The 22,110-nt window shown below is 42.4% G+C and overlaps 1 protein-coding gene across 2 annotated transcripts in view; it reads left to right on the forward strand.

The window, feature by feature from the left end:
* The window catches only part of LOC140489292 (ADP-ribosylation factor-binding protein GGA1-like), a 59,955-nt gene that overhangs the window by 25,564 nt on the left and 12,281 nt on the right, over nucleotides 1-22,110 (forward strand). For both annotated transcript variants that reach the window (XM_072588680.1, XM_072588681.1), the window contains exons 6-15: nucleotides 1,138-1,235; nucleotides 3,898-3,978; nucleotides 4,900-5,037; nucleotides 7,198-7,279; nucleotides 8,086-8,193; nucleotides 10,233-10,388; nucleotides 11,419-11,492; nucleotides 13,356-13,576; nucleotides 16,569-16,903; nucleotides 21,065-21,234. In XM_072588680.1, coding sequence (XP_072444781.1) covers nucleotides 1,138-1,235; nucleotides 3,898-3,978; nucleotides 4,900-5,037; nucleotides 7,198-7,279; nucleotides 8,086-8,193; nucleotides 10,233-10,388; nucleotides 11,419-11,492; nucleotides 13,356-13,576; nucleotides 16,569-16,903; nucleotides 21,065-21,234 — 1,463 coding nt within the window. The remainder of the gene's footprint in view (nucleotides 1-1,137; nucleotides 1,236-3,897; nucleotides 3,979-4,899; nucleotides 5,038-7,197; nucleotides 7,280-8,085; nucleotides 8,194-10,232; nucleotides 10,389-11,418; nucleotides 11,493-13,355; nucleotides 13,577-16,568; nucleotides 16,904-21,064; nucleotides 21,235-22,110) is intronic.

A 22,110-nucleotide genomic window follows, 5' to 3' on the forward strand; every position in this document is an offset into this window, starting at 1 on the left:
GCTATTAACCCCTGAGCCTGCTGTGCTTTGCAACAAGGTCATGTTGAACTGACTGTGGATTTAGCTCCATTTCCTGATAATCCCTGATATTCTTGCACTCTTCTGTTAGTAATGAATCCATCTACCTCTGCCTTAAAAAATATTCAGTGACCTGGTCTTCACTGCTGTGTGGGGAAAGAGTTCCATGGAGTCGTAGAATTTTTACATTGTGGAAATGGGTCCTTTGGCCCACCATGTTGATACAGGTCATCTGTTATTTTTAATCTCATTTCCCAGCACTTGGTCCGTAGTCATGTATGCTATGGCATTTTAATTTCTTCAGCTTTCTTGAAACTTCTGCCTCTACAACCATTTTAGGCAGTGAGTTCATTTTCTGGGTGAGTTTTTTTTCCCTCCAATCCTCTCTCAACCTCCTATTGCTTGCCTTAAAACTATTCACCTGGTTATTGACCTCTCCACTAAGGGGAAGTTTTATCCCTATCTATGCCTGAACACTGCATGTCAGTCAGGTCCCCCATTCAGGCTTCTCGGCTTTTAAGGGAAATTACCCTAGCCTATCTAATCTCTCTTTATCGCTGAATTGCAGCAGCTCAGGCAACATCCAGGTGAATGTCCTCTACTTGTTCCCCTTAGAGGGGAATACAATACTCATCTCTCCACTAAATAGGCACTGTTTAATTTTAAACTGTGTCCACTAGTTTAAGTGTCTTCCATAAGAGGAAATGTGTAAGAGGCTTCATTTTTTAAAACTGATTCCAGCAAATTGAATGCATAATGTAAATTTTAAAGGCAAGTGTTTTGAGTTGAAGACCAGTGATCAGTTGCTAATAAGTGTTGAATTTTTATTTTGAGACTTTTAAAAAATGCTTCATGTGGATTCTTTGCTTGCTATAAAGATAGAACCAGTTATTAGTAAGAAGTAACTTGGTGAGAAAGAGATTAAGTACAAAGAGCAGGTTATAATGGATTTGGGGAGAGTACTAGCAAGTTAATAAGCTGAAAATTCAAAGTTACTACATCAGAGCTTCTCATGGCCCTGTTTTCAGTGTGTTTCTCACATTGGCTGAGTTGTGTGGAAAGTGTTTTGCTATTTGCTGTGAATTTTCTGTTTTAATATTTTACTTTACTATTCCACAGGAATTATAAAACAGGATCCTGTGTTACCTGATGATGAACCCCTTCCGCTACCCCCTCCACGCTCAAATGCCATGTTTGAAGATGAGGAAAAGTCTAAGGTATCTTGTCCCTGTCCCACTGTGTTGTTTGCAGGGACCAAAATTAAGGACACTGCTGAAGCCAACACTGTTCATGCTGTACTATTAAATTACTCTCTCAAATCTAAAAAGATGTATTTTAAAGAAATTACCTGCACGCTGAAAAATGTAATTAAAGGGAACATTTAATTTTCAGGTCATGTCGAGATAGAGAAGAGGAGCTAGTTTTAGACCATGATAATTCATGTCATTCATTTTAAAGTGTGAATTCTATATTTTGTTTGAGTAGATAAAAGTGCTCAAAATACACAAGGATGCAGGTAAAGTATTCCTGAGAGTCCCCACATTGCCTGTAAAAATTCAATAACGCGGGTGGGTGCTTGAAAAGGCTCAGCAGGTCTGGCAGCATCTGTGTAGAGAAATCAGAGTTAAAGTTCCAGGTTCAGTAACCCTTCCTCAGAACTAATGGTGGCTAGGAATAAGGTTAGGAAGCATCACTGGACCCAAAACATTGACTTTGATTTCTCTTCGCAAATGCTGCCAGATCTGCTGAGCCTTTCCAGCAATTTCTAACTTTGTTTCTGATTTTCAACATCTGTATTTCTTTCAGTTTTTATCATGGGGAAAAGCCAGCTGTGATTGGATGATCAAGGTGAATTTAGTGTTAAAAACGCTTGTAGTTCCAAGGGCTGTTAGTGGAGTGGTAGTGTCCTTATCTCTGGTCAAGAAGGACTGGGTTCAAGTACCATCTGCTTCAGAGGTGTCAAATGTATCTGAGCAGGCAGATTAAAAGTACTTTCAAGCAGTTCCAAAGGCTCGTTGCAACGGTAATGTCCCTGTCTCTTAGCCAGAAGGATTGAGTTCAAATCCTATCTGCTCCAGAGATGTTTCGTAACAGCTCTGAACAGTGTTGTTTCAAAAATATCTGTACTACTATGAATCTATGACTTGTTTACAGCTAACCTTGTTAAACAAACTGGGTATTTGGATGGAACACACCTGGCAGTATTGACTGCAGTACTCTTTCTGCCCCTGGCTGACAGTGATTATGATCTATACTTATATAAAATAAAAACCAAGCTTTTCCCCATTGGAGAGTTGATTTCTTGTCAGGGAAAGGTGAAAAGTTATGTTTCTACTGCACTGTAGATTTACAATAAAACCTTTGCAGCTTAAACCGATATCAATATGTCAAATTATGAGTCAGGAGCGAGGGGTTGAAAAGGGGAAGAGGGGTCCACAAAGGGTGGAAAGGGTCTGAAAAGGATTGCAAAGGGCAGAAAAGATTTTTCAATTTTTCAGCAAAGGAATACATCCCTACAGGGAACAGGAAAACTGAGGTAGTAAATTCCTCACAATGTGGTATTTCTATATTAAAGTCCAGGTGCTACTCTCTGGGGAAATATGTTATGGTTCTAGTGTAATGAACACTGTCAATTGTAAAATTTAATATTGAACAGTTTTATTTCAGATAAATTTGCACTTTTTTGTTTTCACACACCTCAAGTGTTTTGCATACTATGAATTACTTGAAATCCATTGCTGTGTTGTAGATGGTTTAGGTATAATCTCACTAATCCTCAGAATATATGATTAGATGTCTTTTGTGAATAGAAATGTGTCAGTTATTTTTGCTTAAAAGCATTTATTGCTGACTTGTGCCTGCCAGTTTAAATGTTGTGGTATCTAGGATTTGTGGATTTAAATTTAATGGATCAGTGATGATCAATGGAGATATTCATAAATTGTAATTACGTTTTGATGTGTAACAGTTTGAGATGATGGCTGGAGTCATTGTAATATTGTTACAGTTTATGGAAAAGTTTGAAGAGTAACTTTGGAAAGTCATAAGCTTTTTAATATGTAGGCTAGCTTCCTGTTTTGGCTGAGTTCACCATGAAGGACTCTCCTTCTCGACCTGTCCCCTAACCTGAGGCATGGTGACCCTCGAGTTAAACTCACTACCAGTCACCTCTCGCTAATCGGAGAGAAGCCCGATGCTCTGCTCTGGTAGGACTAGGGCAACTTTACCTTTTTAGTGTTTGCATCTTGTTATTGTGAGACGATCAAGAACCTTAATGTTAGAGCAGAACTACTGGTTTCTAGTGACTGAATAACTTGTTTTAATTTCTATTACATGAGGTGCTATGATATTTCTGGTGTTTGAAGTTTTTGGAGTTAAAAACTCAAATCTGAATCTTAAGATAAAATAATAGCTGGAATGACTCCCTAAAATCAATGGGATTTTTTTTTTATCAAGAGTTGTGTTAATGGAGCAGACATACTTATTCATTTTTCCAATTGTGTAAATAAGTAAGTTAGACATACATTTATCTGGTTCCTTTCACAACCTCCGGATGTCCCAAAGCGTGTTACAACCATCAAAGTACATTTGGTGTATTGTTACTTTTGTTTAATAAAACTTCATGTTTGCAAGCCCACTCGGTTAACTGGTCAGGAGAATGGCCCGGTTTATATCTGTTGCTGTTGTAGTATTCATTACCATCACTAGATGGTATTATACATTTATGTTTTCACATTAGCTCTCAAATAGTGCAGAGTATTAGTATGGTAGCACAGTTGCATGTGATATGTAAAATGCCTTTGAACCATTATCAGGAAGAGAATTGGCAGAAGTTTTGCCTCTTGATTGATTTGTTTTTACTGCTATTTTCTGTTTTAGCTCCTGGCCAGACTTCTGAAGAGCAGCCATCCAGAGGACCTCCGAGCTGCAAATAAATTAATCAAGGAGATGGTTCAAGAGGTGGGTCTTGTTGTCTACTTAGATGTGTCCAGTAAAAGTGTATATTAATATATACGTGTACTTTTCTGTATCTCCATTTTCACTTCTGTATTTCATAATGTGGAGGTGTTCGTGCCAACAAATGAATTTTTGCCATCCCAAAGATGTCACGGCTGCACAGCTGTGTCATCAACAAAATGTATAGCAGTAACTCACCAGAATGTCTTTGACAGCATCTCAAACTCTCAGTCCCACAAATGGACAAGGGCAGTAGGTAAGTTGCCTTCTTGAGCCGCTGCAACCCATGTGATATGTGTAGACCCACTTCCTCCTTGTGGAGGAAATTCCAGGATCTTTGACCCTGCAATACTGAAGGAATAGCGATATTTTTCCAAGTCAAGATGGTGTGGAGCTTGTGTCTGCTGCCCTTGTCGTTCCAGACTTCTAATCTAAGGAGTCTTGGAGAATTTCTGCACTGTAAAGAGTACACATTGCAACTGAACGTCAGTGGTAGAGAGAGTGGATGTGGTGCCAATCAGGTGGGCTGTTTTGTCCTGAATGGTATCAAGCTTCTGCAGTGTTGCAGCTGCACTCACCCAGGCAAGTGGAGAGTATTTGATCACACTCATGATTCGTGCCTTGTAGATGGTGTGCAGGCTTTGGGGGAGCCAAGAAATGCAAGATTTCTAGCCTCTGACCTAATCTTATAGCCATTCTATTTATATGGCTAGTCCAGTTCAGTCTCCGGCCAACAATGATTCCAGAAACTGAATTGGAATAGTGATCTGATTAAAATCCACCCAGGGGTGTAAAACTACTGAACCAGTCAGGTCGTTGCCCTCATTTTCTGTTTTTTCTCATATTGCTAATAATTCAGTGAAAGTGTTCTACTTGTAGAAATAATTTGTATTAAGAATGAGGTCTGTTCTTTAAACTCTTTAGGACCAGAAAAGAATGGAGAAGATTTCTAAAAGAGTGAATGCAATTGAAGAGGTGAACAACAATGTTAAACTTCTGAGTGAAATGCTGGAGAATTACAGCAAGAATGAAACCTCTGAGAGTAATGAAGAAATAATGAAGGTACATGTGGGACAAAAATATTTTTGTCAGTCTGTGATTATAATGTGTACATGTGTTTGTCAAAGTGAGCATCATCACATGTGGAAATAAAACTTGCACCCAAATAATGTTTGAACCACTGAACCTGCTAGAACACTGGCTGCAACACCATTCATTGGTAAACCATCCCAGCAGTACATTTCCCACTTCCCAATACTGGTGCCAGTGCCCTGTGACCACTCCAACCCACTTCTCCTGTGCAACCCCATCCGAGATAATTACCCTTTTGAGATTCGGCTTGTTAATTTTGGGCCAAACTCTTCGTATTTACTATGCAGGGCCTCTTTCCTTGTTCTTTCTAGCTGGCTGGTGACTGCATGGGCTGTGATGACTGAAACCCTTTCCTACTGCAAATTCCTCTCCAGCCGTGAGCATATGCCTGAAAAACTGGAACTGGCCAGGTTTTGTAACTTTACACATTAGGGATATACTGTATGGTTTTTGGGGTTATTAGATTGATATAACCCCTTGTGAAAAGATTGTTTCAATTTAGCCTTGACAGCATGTGACCTTGTGCCTTCTCCAGACATAAGAGCCTTGCATGCAACAAGATATCTTAAACCAGTTCCCCTCAGAAGTAGGGAAGTATGTAAACAGCGGTTCAGTTGAGAGGGACCACATGTTACATAGTGCAAAGAGGTTCCCAGTTGTTGTTATAATTTTACAACCACAACTTCACACTCACAGCACTATATCTGAGGCAGCAAGTGATGGATGATAGAATTGGAAATATGTCCTCTTCCTCTGAGCACAAAAATGCGCAAGTGCACATTAGCTTGTATCATGCCTCCGCATGTTGAAGTGTATAATTTACCAGCAAAGCAAAATGCCTTAGCCGGTTAGGAAGTCCCAGACTGTGTCCTTTTTGAGAGGATTGAGGGTGTTATCATAGTGTTGTGCGCAAGTAGTTAAATGGAAAAATGCTGAAATGGGGAGAAGGATAAACTCTGAAATACTATGTTGGTGCTTCCAGAACCATTACCGAGGAACTTGGATTCTCTAAAGATAAGTGTGAGGTGCTGCGTTTTGGGAAAGCAAATCTTAGCAGGACTTATACACTTAATGATAAAGTCCTAGGGAGTGTTGCTGAACAAAGAGACCCTTGGAGTGCAGGTTCATAGCTTCTTGAAAATGAAGTCGCACGTAGATAGGATAGTGAAGAAGGCATTTGGTATGCTTTCTTTTATTGGTCAGAGCATTGAGTACAGGAGTTGGGAGGTCATGTTGCGGCTGTACAGGACTTTGGTTAGGCCACTTTTGGAATATTGTGTGCAGTTCTGGTCTCCCTTCTATCGGAGGGATGTTGTGAAACTTGAAAGGGTTCAGAAAAGAGTTACAAGGATGTTGCCAGGGTTGGAGGATTTGAGCTATAGGGAGAGGCTGAACAGGCATGGGCTGTTTTCCCTAGAGTGCTGAAGGTTGAGGGGTGACCTTAGAAGTTTACAAAATTATGAGGGGCATGGATAGGATAAATAGACAGCCTTTTCCCTGGGGTTGGGGAGTCCAGAACTAGAGGGCATAGATTTAGGGTGAGAGGGGAAAGATATAAAAGAGACCTAAGGGGTACGTGTATGGAATGAGCTGCCAGAGGAAGTGGTGGAGGCTGGTACAATTACAACATTTAGAGGCATTTGGATGGATATATGAATAGGAAGGGTTATGGGCCGGGTGCTGGCAGGTGGGACTAGATTAGGTTGGGATATCTGGTCGACATGGACAGGTTGGACCGAAGAGTCTGTTTGCATGCTGTATGTATCTATGACACTGGCGGGGAGTATTTCATTCGGTTAATCAAATTCTGGATATTCAAATGCCGGATAACATTGTTTAGCCAAGCATCGGGACCTTGCGATCTTGCTGGATAATCTAATATTTGAATAATCGAATGCTAAATAATCGAGGTTCCTCTGTAATCAGTTTAGGATTATTAATGGCAAGAGGAGTTTGTCATCCCATCTGTCTAGACTGCAACAGGGATATCTCTGGCACAGCAGCTCCCATATCTTATCCTGACTCCACATGCTCCTAATTGCTTTTAACTTGAAGTTCCCTGAGATACTTGGAGGATATTTGTTCATTTTCCTTAATTAAATTCTTCTTTTGTGCATGTGCTCGCTGCAGGAATTGTACCAACGATGCGAAAAGATGAGGCCCACACTATTCAGACTGGCCAGTGACACTGAGGACAATGATGAGGCACTGGGTAAATTAATTGAGTAAATCTATTTAAATTTTATCTACAATATGCATTATTGTATGGATAATTCTGTTGGTTCTAGGCCAGAAATCGCATGACGCAAGGTTATAGTCCAACAGGTTTATTTGAAATCACAAGCTTTTGGAGCACTGCTCATTCGTCACCCCAGTCCAACACTAGTACCTTCACACCGTGGCTACCATCTATTAGTTTCAGTTAACAAATATCAAGTTATATGAAATAGCTATAATTATTGTATTAAAATGAACTTCTGTTACACCATGCAGATGTGATGCATGTGGGAGAAGTGAGCTTGCTACATATAGGTGAAACATCTTTCCTGTGTTTACATACATGCGACACTTTGAAAAGAAATGAAAGCAAGAATTGGCTTCAATGACCACACTTTGCTCCAATTAGACTTTGTGGCTGTGTAAACAAATTGCATGTCATATATGCACAGACGTACAGCAGATGTAACTCTAAAATAAAAGCACAATCTACTGGATTGTGCGAGAATCTGTTCAAATGGCTGGCATTATTTTAGAAACTTGAGCATATTTTCTGTTTCTGATGGAAAACACCTTTTTTGTATTTCTGTCATCTTCTCCTTGAGTTTTCTCATTTTTATTAGACTTGGCTATCCGTATCCAGCTAAATTTATACTTGCTGCATGACCATATGATCCCTCGGGAGATATGAACTGCAGGAAGTTAAGGAACAGTAGGTGCTGTAAGTGAACAGGTTGTGTTTAAAAAGTAAACTTTTTAGTTTACATGCTCATTTCCAACTTTGTTTTATTTTTGCCTCAGCTGAAATCCTTCAAGCAAATGATAACTTAACTCAGGTGATTAACTTGTATAAGAAGGTAGTGAAAGGAGAAGAAGTTAATGGGGTGATTGATCTGCCAAACATTAAAGGTATGTAATGTTATCTTGTACATTTCCCTTGACATGTAGTGCCAGATGTAGCAGAATGTAAAGCATGTAGATGTATCAGACAGTTTCACAATCAACTGCGTGTGTGTTATCTTACCTTTTTCAGCTTGTAGTTTGCAGCCTGTAATATTACTTGCATTTATAAAGCACTTTGTCTCTTCTCAAAGCACATCTTCCATAGACAAACTCTTGAGGGTACTGTTGTACAGTTACTTGGCAGCCATCCTGAGTCAGAAATGTCTCACAAGCAGCAATGACATGAATAGTCAAATAATTTGTTTTCAGTAGCTTCGACTGAGAGAATGTTTTTAATATTCATAAATGAAACATGGGCATCACTGGCTAGGCCAGCATTTATTGTCCATCCCTAATTGCCCAGAGGGAAGTTAAGAGTCAATCACACTGCTGTGGGTAGGCAATCATGTGTAGGCCAGACCAAATGATGATGGCAGATTACCTTCTCTGAAGCATACTAGTGAACCAGATGGGTTCTTCCTGACAATCAACACTGGTTACGTGGTCATCATTAGACTATTAATTCCAAAGTCTTAATTGAGTCCAAATTCCACCATCTGTCATGTTGGGATTTGAACCCAGGTGCCCAGATCATTACGAGAGTTTCTAGATTAATAGTCAAGCCATAATGCCACAAGGCTGATAAAGTCTCTTCCCCTTTTCCCAAGGATTCTTTTACAGCTCATCTGAACCAACAGAATAGTTCCTACTTTGGTCAGTTGGTTGGACAGCCAGTTAATAACATCAATAGCATGGTTTCGATGCCTGTACCAGCTGAAGTCAATGAAGGCCTTGCCTTCTCAACCTCCACTAAGATGTGGTGACATTCAGGCTAAAACTTGCCACAAAGTTGTGTCTCTCTAATGAGAGCTGATGGTCCTCTGCATTGTAATTACTTTTGCTGAAATCACATCTGAAAGATGATACAACTGTTCCTTACACATTCACAAATTTTAACAGCCTCTTCTATCAGATGAAATACGAGTATGGGACTTAAACACACAACTTCTGGCCTAGAGATCATACCGTGGCCAACTGAATCATCATTGATGTATCTGTGTGGTAGTAACATGACTTCACATCTGATCATTTCCTGCATTCGATGATATTGAGAGGAAGTCAACATGCCTCCAAATAACTGGGTTAAGACTCTGCTAAACTGATATGATCTGTGTGCAGTGCATATGGACAGAAACTGATAAAGGTGCAAGACCCAGAGAAACTGAAATGAGAAAACCAATTTGGAGAATCTTGGTTCAGTTTTTGGTAGTATGCAGTTTCATATCTAAATTGCCCACATTTCTACTACACAGCGCACACTCTGGATTCTTTTAATAAAGGTTACTTTAGAAATGCTGGTGTTTCACTGGTACAATTGAATCAGATTTTGGAGATTTTAATCAAGCTGCATAATTGGTTAAAATAGAAGAATTTTAAGTCCAAATTTAACCAGTCCTGAATGATTTATTGCATTTTGATGGCCCTAGATAATTGTAACAACTGTTTTGCTACTTTTCTGACTGCAGCTTGTAACATACAATAATTGGGTTTTCCAGCATTTTGCAAGTACAGAATGTGGATAGTCTAAATGTAATCTGTGCCCAGTTTATTAACATCAAGAATATGACAACTGTGAAATAATCCATTGACTACTGGGTCAGTACACCACTATGTTTGAAACAGTATCCAACCAAAGGGAGGGAGCAGAGGCACATTCTTGAGTAGCCTTATCTCCATCCCATGTTCGATGGTTCCCAGTCACAGTGCAGCACTACTAAAATGTTCTGTCGATTTTGGAGCTTATTTGTGCTTTTATGCCTCCCAAAAAAGCTCCATATAGGAATAAGTGAAGAATAATTTATTTTGTCTTTTTTTTTAAAAAATAAATTTAAACAATTGATAACTAAATTGTCTTCATAGTGGGAGTTGGTTTTTTTTAACTATAGTTCAGAAGACTTACGTGTTTTGTGACTTAATGTGCTGTTAACTTTTTTTTTGTTATTTAGCCAGCAGTTCAGCTCTACTAGACCTGACGGGGTTGGACACTGGCTCAAATACTCCTTCCTATCCTGCTGTCCCTGCCAGTCAGACCTGGAATCCTGATCTGGCACAGGATATAAGCAGCTCTGTATCCTTACTAGACGATGAATTAATGTCATTAGGTGAGAATTATTTTTGCATTGCTTCTCTCCAAACGTGACATTTTAATATCCCCTTGTTAGCGTAACATTCTACTAATTGTAATTCCAGCATATTAACTGCTGAAACCCTTGTCTGTGCCTTTGATACCTCCAGAATTGATTATTCCATTGGTTCCCTGATCTGTTCCACCTAAAGCTAAGCTCATGTAAAACTCAGCTGCCCCTATCTAACGTTTTTCAAGTTTTGCTCACTAGTCATCTGTCTGCCGACTTCAGTTTACTCCTGGCTCAAAATTAACACGTGAGAACTTTTTAAAATCCTCCTTGGATTTGACCCCCTCCCACTCTGTAACCACCTCTAGTCCACAAGCATCTAAGCTCTCTGACCTGTCATCTACCAACCAGCAACTTTAACTGCTCCACTATTGGTGATCATGTTCTTAGCTACCTAGGCCCTAGCTTTCAGTACCTTGTTGACTTCTTGTGTATCATGTTCAAATTTTATTTGATTATGAATTTTGGAATGTCTTTTACTAGTTAAATGTGCTATATAAATGCAAGTTATTCTTTGCTTGTGCGGTGTATAGGTTTGATTTTAGAGAGTTTACCTTGTCCAGGATGTTATGCATTGGTGCTCAACTAAGTTAGTATTGTACTGTTGTAAGAGATTTGAACTTCAGTGAAGTAGATGGATGTTCATGTCTAATAGCTAAATGCTGAGCTCCAATTTAAAAAGTCCATAGCTTTAAGTCACTAGGGTATCTTGCCTTTTCAAACTTTCATTTACCACAGTTGTGAAAGTTTGATTTTATTCCATATCAGAAGATTTGCTGATCACTAGTGGGATATTTGAAAGAATTAACCATTTGTGGATTTGTTAATTAGAAACTGATTGGTGCAACCTCTGCTCAAAACTGACCCGGTCTCTACTTGGTCTTTCAGAGAAGTGACTGAACAGTTCGCGGATGCCATGGAAGTACATTTCATCCCTGATATGAATTGCTATGTTAGAATCTTCTGTTACAATTCTCTCCTCTTTTTCTCACTGAAGGGCTGAATGATCTAGTTCCTAATGCCGTACCTTCATCACAGTCTCTTGAATCAAGTAACTGGAATACATTTCAGGTAAGAAAATACAGGATATGGGTCTTGATATTGTATTTCATGTAACATTGAACTTACCATATGACATTTTAGAGAATCATTGTCATACAGTGAAGAAGCTATTCTTTGACCTAATCTGCACCAAAAACAGAATACCACTTGGACATTGTGAAGTTTCCTACCTCTATTGCCCTCCCAGTGATGTCCCACCATCCCCTAGATGAAATACATTTTGTTCAAATTCCCTCCTGGCCTTCACCTTAAAAATTTGTTCCCTTGACATTGACCGTTGAACTTTAAAACAAAAGGTAGCAACTTGCCTTCTGAAGGAAGAAGGAAAATGACTTTTTCAGATTTGGTTCTGAATAATGTTTGTTCGCTAATTAGAATCAATTAATTGTCTATCGTGGTAAGCCTAAATCTGTAAACCATTCACTGAAAAGCAAACCATATTGGAAAATTTAAGGCTTTGCTTTACTACAGCATAAATGTTTCCTGCTCCCCAAGTTCAGTGCATTGCAAGAGAGTTAGTTTTCCAAATGTTATGAATGGTCAGTTGAGGAAATCTAATGGCACAGTGGCTAGAGATCCTGTGTCTCAGCTGGAAGCTCCATGTTGAAGCTCAACTCTGGACCATGGGAGATGCATTTAAACAACAGCCAGACAGTTGGGTATCAGCATATTAATCCTTCCAATATATCCTCCAGTAGGCAGTTTGAGCAGAGAAGTATCCTGGTCAGCCATGCTTGATGTGAAGAGGCAGCCCTCAAGCTGTCACCTCTGGTGACAGGCTTGTGACTTGTTCCAGGAAATTTGGTCACAAAACAGACTTTGTGCTTTGTCTCCCTGAAGAATGGAAAGAAGAACAAACATCCTTTCTTATATGTGAACTTCTATTCTTTATTAACCATCAAAATAAAGATTAGGTAATTATTTTTAGAAAAGTATTCCAAAGTTTATATATTTTGAAACTACAGTTTCAGTTGTCAAACCAAATTTACTATGGCTTAAACTTTAAACGTTAGTGGTTTGTTTAAAAAAAGAGAGATTAATGAGATAATAATTTTGGCATGCATGCTATATAGCAGACTTTACAGTGAAATACATAAAAAAATACACTGAATTTACAACACATCTCATCTATGCTGATGTTTATACTTCACACAAGTCTTGTCTCTGCACACTTAATATCAGCATGACCTTTTACACCTATCTCATTCACTTATTTGATCCAATTTCTCTCAAGTGCATCTGTAGTTATCTCAGTTGTTCTAATTTCTCCTTGCTGGATAAGCAAGTTTATCTGAGTTCCCATTATTGCCTCTAGTTTTATACTTTGCTGATAGCATCTCCTCACTATCAGCTATTACAAGGGGGCATAGCTTTAAATTAAGGGGGGGTAGATATAGGACTGATGTTAGGGGTAGGTTCTTCACTCAGCGAGTCGTAAGTTCATGGAATGCCCTGCCAGTAGCAGTAGTGGACTCTCCCTCTTTATGGGTATTTAAGCGGGCATTGGATAGGTATATGGAGGATAGTGGCTTAGTGTAGGTTAGGTGTGCTTTGATCGGCGCAACATCGAGGGCCAAAGGGCCTGTACTGCGCTGTAATGTTCTATGTTCTATGTTCTATTTATCATCATAAATTTTAAAACTTTGAGTAGGTCTCCTCTGTCTTCTGTTTTCTAGAGAAACGTGCCCCAGCCTTTCCAAACTTGTCTGTTGGTACTAACCTCTCAATTTTGGCATAATTGTTTGTAAATTATTTGTAAACAATTGTAAATTGTTTTTGAATCTTCATCAGTACTTCTTATGTTTTCGTAATACATAAAAGACATGCTCACCTTTCCATAACAAAAACACATGTTTTATTTATCCCCACTAGTCCTCTGAGTCTGAAGAGCTGAGTGGCCCCGTAACCTCAGCAGAATCCAGCGTATTGTCCTCTGAGTTGTTGAAGCCAGCAGCTTCGACAGCTGGCCAGCAAAATCCTGCCTCTGCCTGCGTGCCTGCATCCTCTGGGAGCAGAGCCTTGGATGACTTGGATATGTTGGGGAAAACCCTCCTTCAGCAGTCGTTGCCTCCAGGATCTCAACAGGTCAAATGGTAAGAGACTGTGGGCAGTAGAATTACAAGTGCATTTTGAGCTCGCATTGTCATTGTGTTTTACCTAGTTGTGGGGAATGCAGCTCATCCAATGGTTCCCACCTCAGCTGTGCGCCACTGGGTTGTCAGCGGTTCTTTTCGAGGAATAAGACAGTCATATATTATATGAACTTTTTTTTAAATGAAAAAAATCCAAAAGGTTATAGCTTGTAGTGGAACAAGGTTCTCAGAAGACAGGAAGAAGCTGAAGGGTTTGGATCAGAGTGGTGCTGGAAAAGCACAGCAGGTCAGGCAGCATCCGAGGAGCAGGAAAATCGATGTTTAGGGCAAAAGCCGTTCATCAGGAATGGAGGCAGGAAGCCTCCAGGGTGGAGAGATAAATGGTGGAGGTGGAGCTGGGGAGAAGGTAGCAAAGAGCCCAATACGTGAATGGGGATGGAGGTGATAGGTGCTGAGCTGGAAGGTTGGAACTGAGGTAAGGTGGGGGGAGGGGAAATGAGGAAACTGGTGAAGTCTACATTGATGCCCTGGGGTTGAAGTGTTCCGAGGCGGAAGATGAGGCGTTCTTCCTCCAGGCGTTGGGTGGTGAGGGAGTGGCAGTGAAGGAGGCCCAGGACCTCCATGTCCTCGGCAGAGTGGGAGGGGGAGTTGAAATGTTGGACCACGGGGCAGTGTGGTTGATTGGTGCTGGTGTCCCGTAGATGTTCCCTAAAGCGCTCTGGGAGGAGGCGTCCAGTCTCCCCAATGTAGAGGAGACCGCATCGGGAGCAACGGATACAATAAATGACATTGGTGGATATGCAGGTGAAACTTTGGGTGTGGAAGGCTCCTTTGGGGCCTCGGATGGTGGTGAGGGAGGAGTTGTGGGCGCAAGTTTTGCAATTCCTGCAGTGGCATGGGAAGGTGCCAGGACGGGAGGGTGGCTTGTTGGGGGGCATGGACTTGACCAGGTAGTCACGGAGGGAACGGTCTTTGCGGAAAGGGGTGGGGAGGGAAATATATCCCTGGTGGTGGGGTCCGTTTTGGAGATGGCGGAAATGTCGGCAGATGATGCGGTTATGCGAAGGTTTGTAGGGTGGAAAGTGAGGACCGGGAGGTTCTGTCCTTGTTACGGTTGGAGGGGTGGGGCTTGAGGGCGGAGGTGCAGGATGTGGATGAGATACGTTGGAGGGCATCTTCAACCACGTGGAAAGGGGAATTGCGATCTCTAAAGGAGGAGGCCATCTGGTGTGTTCTGTGGTGGAACTGGTCCTCCTGGGAGTAGATACGCCGGAGGCAGAGGAATTAGGAATACTGGATGGCATTTTTGCAGGAGATAGGTTGGGAAGAGGTATAATCCAGGTAGCTGTGGGAGTAGGTGGGTTTGTAAAAAAAAAAAGGTCGGTGTCAAGTCGGTCGTCACTAATGGAGATGGAGAGGTCCAGGAAGGGGAGGGAGGAGTCAGAGATGGTCCAGGTGAATTTAAGGTCGGGATGGAATGTGTTGAAGTTGATGAACTGCTCAATCTTCTCACGGGAGCACGAGGTAGCACCGATGCAGTCATCAATGTAGCGGAGGAAGAGGTGGGGAGTGGTGTCGGTATAAGATGGATTGTTCTACGTAGCCAACAAAGAGACCGGCATAGCTGGAGCCCAAACGGGTGCCCATGGCTACCCCTTTAGTCTGGAGGAAGTGGGAGGATTCGAAGGAGAAATTGTTAAGGGTGAGGACCATTTCAGCCAAATAAATGAGTGTGTCAGTGGAAGGGTACTGTTGGGGACGTTGGGAGAGGAAGAAATGGAGGGCTTGGAGGCCCTGGTCATGGTGGATGGAGGTGTAGAGGGACTGGGTGTCCATGGTGAAGATCAGGCGTTGGAGGCCGGGGAAACGGAAGTCATGGAGGAGGTGGAGGATGTGGTTGGCGTCTCGAATGTATGTGGGGAGTTCCTGGACAAAGGAGATAGGACAGTATTGACGTAGGTGGAAATGAGTTTGGTGGGGCAGGAGCAGGCCGAGACAATGGGTAGGCCGGGGTGGTCAGGCTTGTGGATCTTGGGAAGGAGGTAGAATCGGGCAATGCGGGGTTCCCGGGCTACGAAGTTGGAAGCTGTGGGTGGGAGATCTCCTGAGGTGAATGAGGTTCTCTACGGTCTAGGAGATGATGGTTTGGTGAGGGGGGATGGAGAAAGTGAGGACTGCAGATGCTGGAGATCAGAGCTGAAAATGTGTTTTTGGAAAAGCGCAGCAGGTCAGGTCAGGGATGATTCCTGAAGAAGGGTTCATGCCCGAAACGTCGATTCTCCTGCTCCTCGGATGCTGCCTGACCTGTGCTTTTCCAGCACTGATGGGGGATAGAGTCATGGGTCGAGGGGGCAGTAGGAGGAGGTGTCTTCGTGACCCTTTTTTTAAAATTAGATTAAATTGCCTACAGTGTGGAAACAGACCCTTTGGCCCAACCTGTCCACACCAACCCTCCAAAGAGTTATCCACCCAGACCGATTTCCTAATGCACCTAACACTATGGCAATTTAGCATTGCCAATTCACCTGACCTACACATCTTTAGACTGTGGGAGGAAACCGGAGCACCTGGAGGAAACCCACACAGACACAGGGAGAATTTTCCAAACTCCACACAAACAGTTGCCCGAGGCTGGAATTGAACCTGGGACCCTGGTGCTGTGAGGCAGCAGTGCTAACCACCGTGCCAACCCTTGTTAATGAAAAAGGTAGAACGTCTGTACAAACTCCTTTTACCCTCACAAAGTAGAGTCCTCCGTATGAATATATGTAGTTCCTAGAACATGAAATTCATTGCAAATCCAACGGGAATTATTTTTTGGTTTCTTGAGTCCCAGTCTTTTTGAGTGCAAGATGGAAATTTTTAACTTTTGTTTTCCTTGTTCCTTAAAGTTAAATGATTATAAAACACCTTTTTTGACCTGGGGTAAGCAAAAATGCCGCAGTATCCATCAATAACATTTTCTTACAATTGTAATTTGCTTTACCAATAGGTCAGCTCCACAGCAAAGACAAACTCTTCGAGATCTCCAAAATAAATCGAACACTAGCACTGCAGTTGCCTTGGGCACGTCGCCACTTTATCCTGCTTCAAGCAAGAGCGTCTCGCCAGTTTTAAGCACAGCTCTTTCCGCAGGCCTTGCCCTTCAATCTGATCAGCCTGTAGCATTTACAGGCAGCTCTAACTTACCCACAGCTTCAGCTGCACCATGTATAGAGCAGCCTGGGATGCAGCACGATGCACAAGGAGGCCTCAAAACCTCACCTATGCCTCAGCAGGAAATTTCCCTCACTAATGTTTTAGTACCTCTAGAATCAATTAAACCAAGTGAGTATTTTCACTTTGTTCTTTACTTCAGTGCAGAGGCTGCAGTTATTCTCCTTTTTGTGGCAGACTGTGTTAAAGGAAGTTCTGATGAAACAACTGTTTCTATTGGTGGGAGGGTCCTTAGGCAGATGGCACTGGTTTAAAGTGGTTGGTTAAGGGAGGGCGTGAACTGTTTTTATGATCAAGTTGCAATCTGGAATGGACGATCGAAAAGGATGGTGGAAACCAATTCAACAATAACTTGCAGGGTATGCTTGTAATGGAACATTGATCGGAGCAATAGGACAGGAGAAGTACACCTATTAGATAGCTCTTTCGAAGAGCTAGTGCCTGGAAATCTCCTGTGTTATATTATTCCATGATTATGAAATGACTTTGGGAGCTTTCACTTTGCAAAGACACTTTAGCAAGTCATTTGATAAGGTTCCCTATGGTAGGCTCATTCAGAAAGTGAGGCATGGGATCCAGGGAAATCTGGCTGTCTGGATACAGAATTGACTGGCCCATTGAAGGCAGAGAGTGGTAGTAGATGGGAAATATTCAGCCTGGAGCTCAGTAATCAGTGGTGTTACGGAGGGATCAGTTCTGGGACCTCTGCGCTTTGTGATCTTTATAAATGGCTTGGATGAGGAAGTGGATGGGTGGGTTAGTAAGTTTGCTGATGACATGAAGGTTGGTGGAGTTGAGGATAGTGTGGAGGGCTGTTGTAGCTTGCAACAGGACATTGACAGGATGATAAGTGACACGGTGATAAGTGGCAGATGGAGCCCTGAAGAAGGGCTCGTGCCCGAAACGTCGATTCTCCTGCTCCTTGGGTGTTGCCTGACCTGCTGCGCTTTTCCAGCAACACACTTTCACTCTGATGTCCAGAATCTGCAGTCCTCACTTTCTCCTAGAAGATTTTTTACCCAAGGTGATAGGGTTGTTAAGAAGATGTATGGTGTGTTGGCTTTCATTAGCAGGGGGATTGAGTTTAAGAGCTGCAAGGTTATGCAGCTCTGGTTGGACCACACTTAGAATATTGTGTTCAGTTCTGGTCGCCTCATTATAGGAAAGATCTGGAAGCTTTAGAGAGGTGCAGAGGATATTTACCAAGATGTTGCTTGGACTGGACGGCATGTCTTATGAAGAAAGGGTGAGGGTGCTAGGCCTTTTCTCATTGGAGTGAAGAAGATAAGAGGTGACTTGATAGAGGTGTACAAGATGTTGAGAGGCACAGATAGAGTGGATAGCCAGAAACTTTTTTTTTCCCTTGGTGGAAGTGTCTATCACGAGGGGGCATAAATTTCAGGTAGTTGGAGGAAGGTTTAGGAGAGATGTCAGAGGTAGGTTCTTTGCATAGAGAGTGGTGGGTGCGTGGAATGCACTGCCAGCAGTGGTAGGAGAGTCAGATACATTAGGGACATGTAAGAGACACCTGGATAGACACGTGAAGGGTATGTAGTTTAGTGTGATCTTTAGAGTAGAATAACTGGCCGGTACAACATCAAGGGGCTGTATGTCCTATGACTTATGTAATTTCATGAGCAGGCAGAACTGCGTTTTGTTGTTGTGGTTCTGTTCGCCGAGCTGGGAATTTGTCTTGCAAATGTTTCGTCCCCTGTCTAGGTGACATCCTCAGTGCTTGGGAGCCTCCTGTGAAGCGCTTCTGTGCTGTTTCCTCTGGCATTTATAGTGGCCTGTCTCTGCTGCTTCCGGTTGTCAGTTCGAGCTGTCCGCTGTAGTGGCCGGTATATTGGGTCCACCTTTGAACACCTACGGGCGAGAGACGCTAAGACAAGCTAGGAAATGGGAATCCTGTGGCAACCGCCTAAGCGCCACATACAAACAACTCCGGTTCCTGCATGAATGCCGAAAGAATCGAATCCTTCCACCATGTGTCAGATACAGACCACCAGTCAACAATCCACAAGCCAGGGACACAGCCAGACAGAACGGATTCAGGATGATCCAGGTAATGATTACAGACGCTCACAACAGACTACACAAATACAGACAAGAAATTGCGTGTCAAAAATCGTTAATTTCAAAAACCACCAATCAGGAATGGACCCGGACCGTAGAACAGGCAGTCACCATAGGACAGAACAGGACCACACACCGCAAAAAAACGGCACTAAAAGAAAAAATGGCCAAACTAACACACAAAGAAGAGGACACCACACCACACACCTGGGTTAAAAACCTCTCCCACAGACACGGAAAGAACAATACTGGCCAAGGGACCCAACTACAACCACAGGGACGCCAAGACAGCAGACTTCCCAGCAGCACTAGAATGCACACTCAGGAACAATGGACTGACAGAAGAGACACAACAAACTGTGAGACAAAGTATCGTACCGCTGATAACAAGAAAAAAACAAACACGTAACCTCAACACCAAGGAGAGGGAAGCACTAAAATCACTAAGAAACGATAAGAACATAATTATACTACCAGCAGACAAAGGCAGAATGACGGTCATCCTGGACAAAGCCGAGTACATGCAAAAAGCACAACAACTACTTGCAGATACCAACACCTACCAAAAGAGGGAGTTTGACCCCACCCCACAGCTCACCAACAGGATAAACAACACACTGAGGAATCTACAAAAAAACGGACAGATAACCAGGTCTGACCTACAAAGAATGAAACCTGAAAGCAACAACACCCCCAGATTCTATGGACTACCCAAAGTGCACAAACCAGACATCCCACTCAGACCCATAGTATCACTACCAGGGACACCATCACACAAACTGACCAAAGAACTACAGCAGAAACTGAAACACCTGATCAGCGGATCCAGACAATCTATACAATCGACACAGGAATTCTTGGACATCATCAGAAATATACACATAGACAAGGAAGAAACTATGGTCTCATTCGATGTAACGACACTGTTCACCTCCATCGACAAAACACTAGCCAAAGAAACAATAGCCAACCTGCTGGACAGTCATAACAGACAACAGGACGTTGAACCTATCAACAAAGGCGGCATACATAAACTACTGGACTTGTGCCTCACAACACACTTCACATTCAATAACCAAATATACGAACAAATCAACGGAACACCCATGGGCTCACCGATCTCTGGACTCATAGCAGAAGCAGTAATGCAAAGGTTAGAACAAACAGTCTTACCACAACTTCAACCCAAACTCTGGGTCAGATACGTGGATGACACCTTTGTAATAATTAAAAACACAGAAATCGAGAACACACACCAGATCATCAACGCCACACTCACAGGAATCCGATTCACTACTGGACCCAATATACCGGCCACTACAGCGGACAGCTCGAACTGACAACCGGAAGCGGCAGAGACAGGCCACAATAAATGCCGGAGGAAACAGCACAGAAGCGCTTCACAGGAGGCTCCCAAGCACTGAGGATGTCACCTAGACAGGGGACGAAACGTTTGCAAGACAAATTCCCAGCTCGGCGAACAGAACCACAACAACAAAACGCAGTTCTGCCTGCTCATGAAATTACATAAGTCATAGGACATACAGCCCCTTGATGTTGTACCGGCCAGGGAGAGACTGTGAAAGTGCAGGTGAAACTTTGGATGTGGAAGGCTCCTTTGAGGCTGTGGACAGAGGTGAGGGGGGAAGGTGTGGGTGCAGGTTCTGCAATTCCTACGGTAGCAGAGGAAGGTGCCAGGAGGAGAGGGTGGGTTGCTGGGGGGGCTTTTCCAGCAACACAATCTAAACTCTGATCTCCAGTATCTGCCGACCTCGCTGTCTCCTGTTTGGTCTCATAGATGATAGCAGATTTCCTAGCCAACAAGTCTGCTTCTGACTGTGAGCATTAGACTTTTATATCTCACTGAGCCCAATCCCGACCTCATCTAGCATCCACACAGGCAGACAAACACACGCAGTAACTTTCACAGTCTCTCCCTCATTCACACGTCTCTTGCACATCTTGTTATGTGATGTGGAACAGATGATGCTTCAAGATGAAGGGAGAGAGAAGATGCCTGACCAACGTTGGTTGAGATGTTTGGCAAAAGGTTAGAGGACAGTGGTGGATGAATGGTAAGTGCATGGCGTTAGCGATGCTCACCATATGGGAAATGGCAGGTGTGAGAAACTACTGTTGCAGCATTTTATGATCAATACACTTCACTTGACTTTCTTCTCCATCTCTGCCACACAGGTAGCATCTTGCCAGTTACTGTATATGATAAGAATAGTTTTCGAGTTCTGTTTCATTTTGCGAAGGATCCTCCACCAGGGCAGCCAGATGTTTTGGTTGTTGTCACTTCCATGATCAGTACGGCACCACAACCAGTGAAAAATATAAGATTCCAAGCTGCTGTTCCTAAGGTATAACTGACCCCAGGGTCCTTCTTTTATATTAGCTTTTTTCCACATTCTTTGTGCAAGTTGTCATTTTGCAAGATTGGATTATTTTTAAATGTAGTTACCCTTCTCCTGAATGGACTAACTCTGACTTGCATTCCATTGAACTAATTCCTTAATACTTTGCCAGGTACCTTGTGTCTTATCCCATGTCTTGGAGTTAGCTACTCTATTGTGATGGTCTACTGGCCATCATAAGTTATATTTACACAGTCTGCATTTTCCATTGGGGTTCTGTAAATAGTGATCAGAAGTATGATGTCTTCTGATATATTCATCTGCTGTTCAGGCCATGTATTCTAAGACTTGGCTGTAGTGCTGTTTCTGCCACTTTAATTGGCAGCATAGGCTCAGGACCAAATCTGGGATATCTCTGATATGTAGCTCACTTCCACTTTTTATTATTCTTTCATAGGATGAGTGTTGCTGGCAAGGTCAGCATTTGTTGTCCATCCTTAATTGCCCTTGAGCTGAATGGCTTGCTTGGTGATTTTCCGAAGGCAATTTGGAATCAAATACCATAGGTCTGGAATCTCACATGGGCTCGATCTGTCAAGCATGGCAGATTTCCTTCCTTAAAGGGCACTAATGAACCAGATGCGTTATTATGACAATCAACAATGGTTTTGTGGTCCTCATTTCCAAGAGGAATTCTGGATTTGTTGAGTGGATTGAAATTCCACATGCTGCTGTGGTAGGATTTGAACCAGTATTCCCAGGCCATCAAAAACAAGATAGAATGGAGAAACTCAGCAGGTTTGGCATCATCTGTGGAGATGGAAATATCATTGATGTTTTGAGCCAAATGTGACTCTTTGGGGAGTCATATCAGGCTTAAAA

The sequence above is a fragment of the Chiloscyllium punctatum genome, chromosome 18, assembly GCF_047496795.1.
Source record: "Chiloscyllium punctatum isolate Juve2018m chromosome 18, sChiPun1.3, whole genome shotgun sequence".
NCBI lineage: Eukaryota > Metazoa > Chordata > Chondrichthyes > Orectolobiformes > Hemiscylliidae > Chiloscyllium > Chiloscyllium punctatum.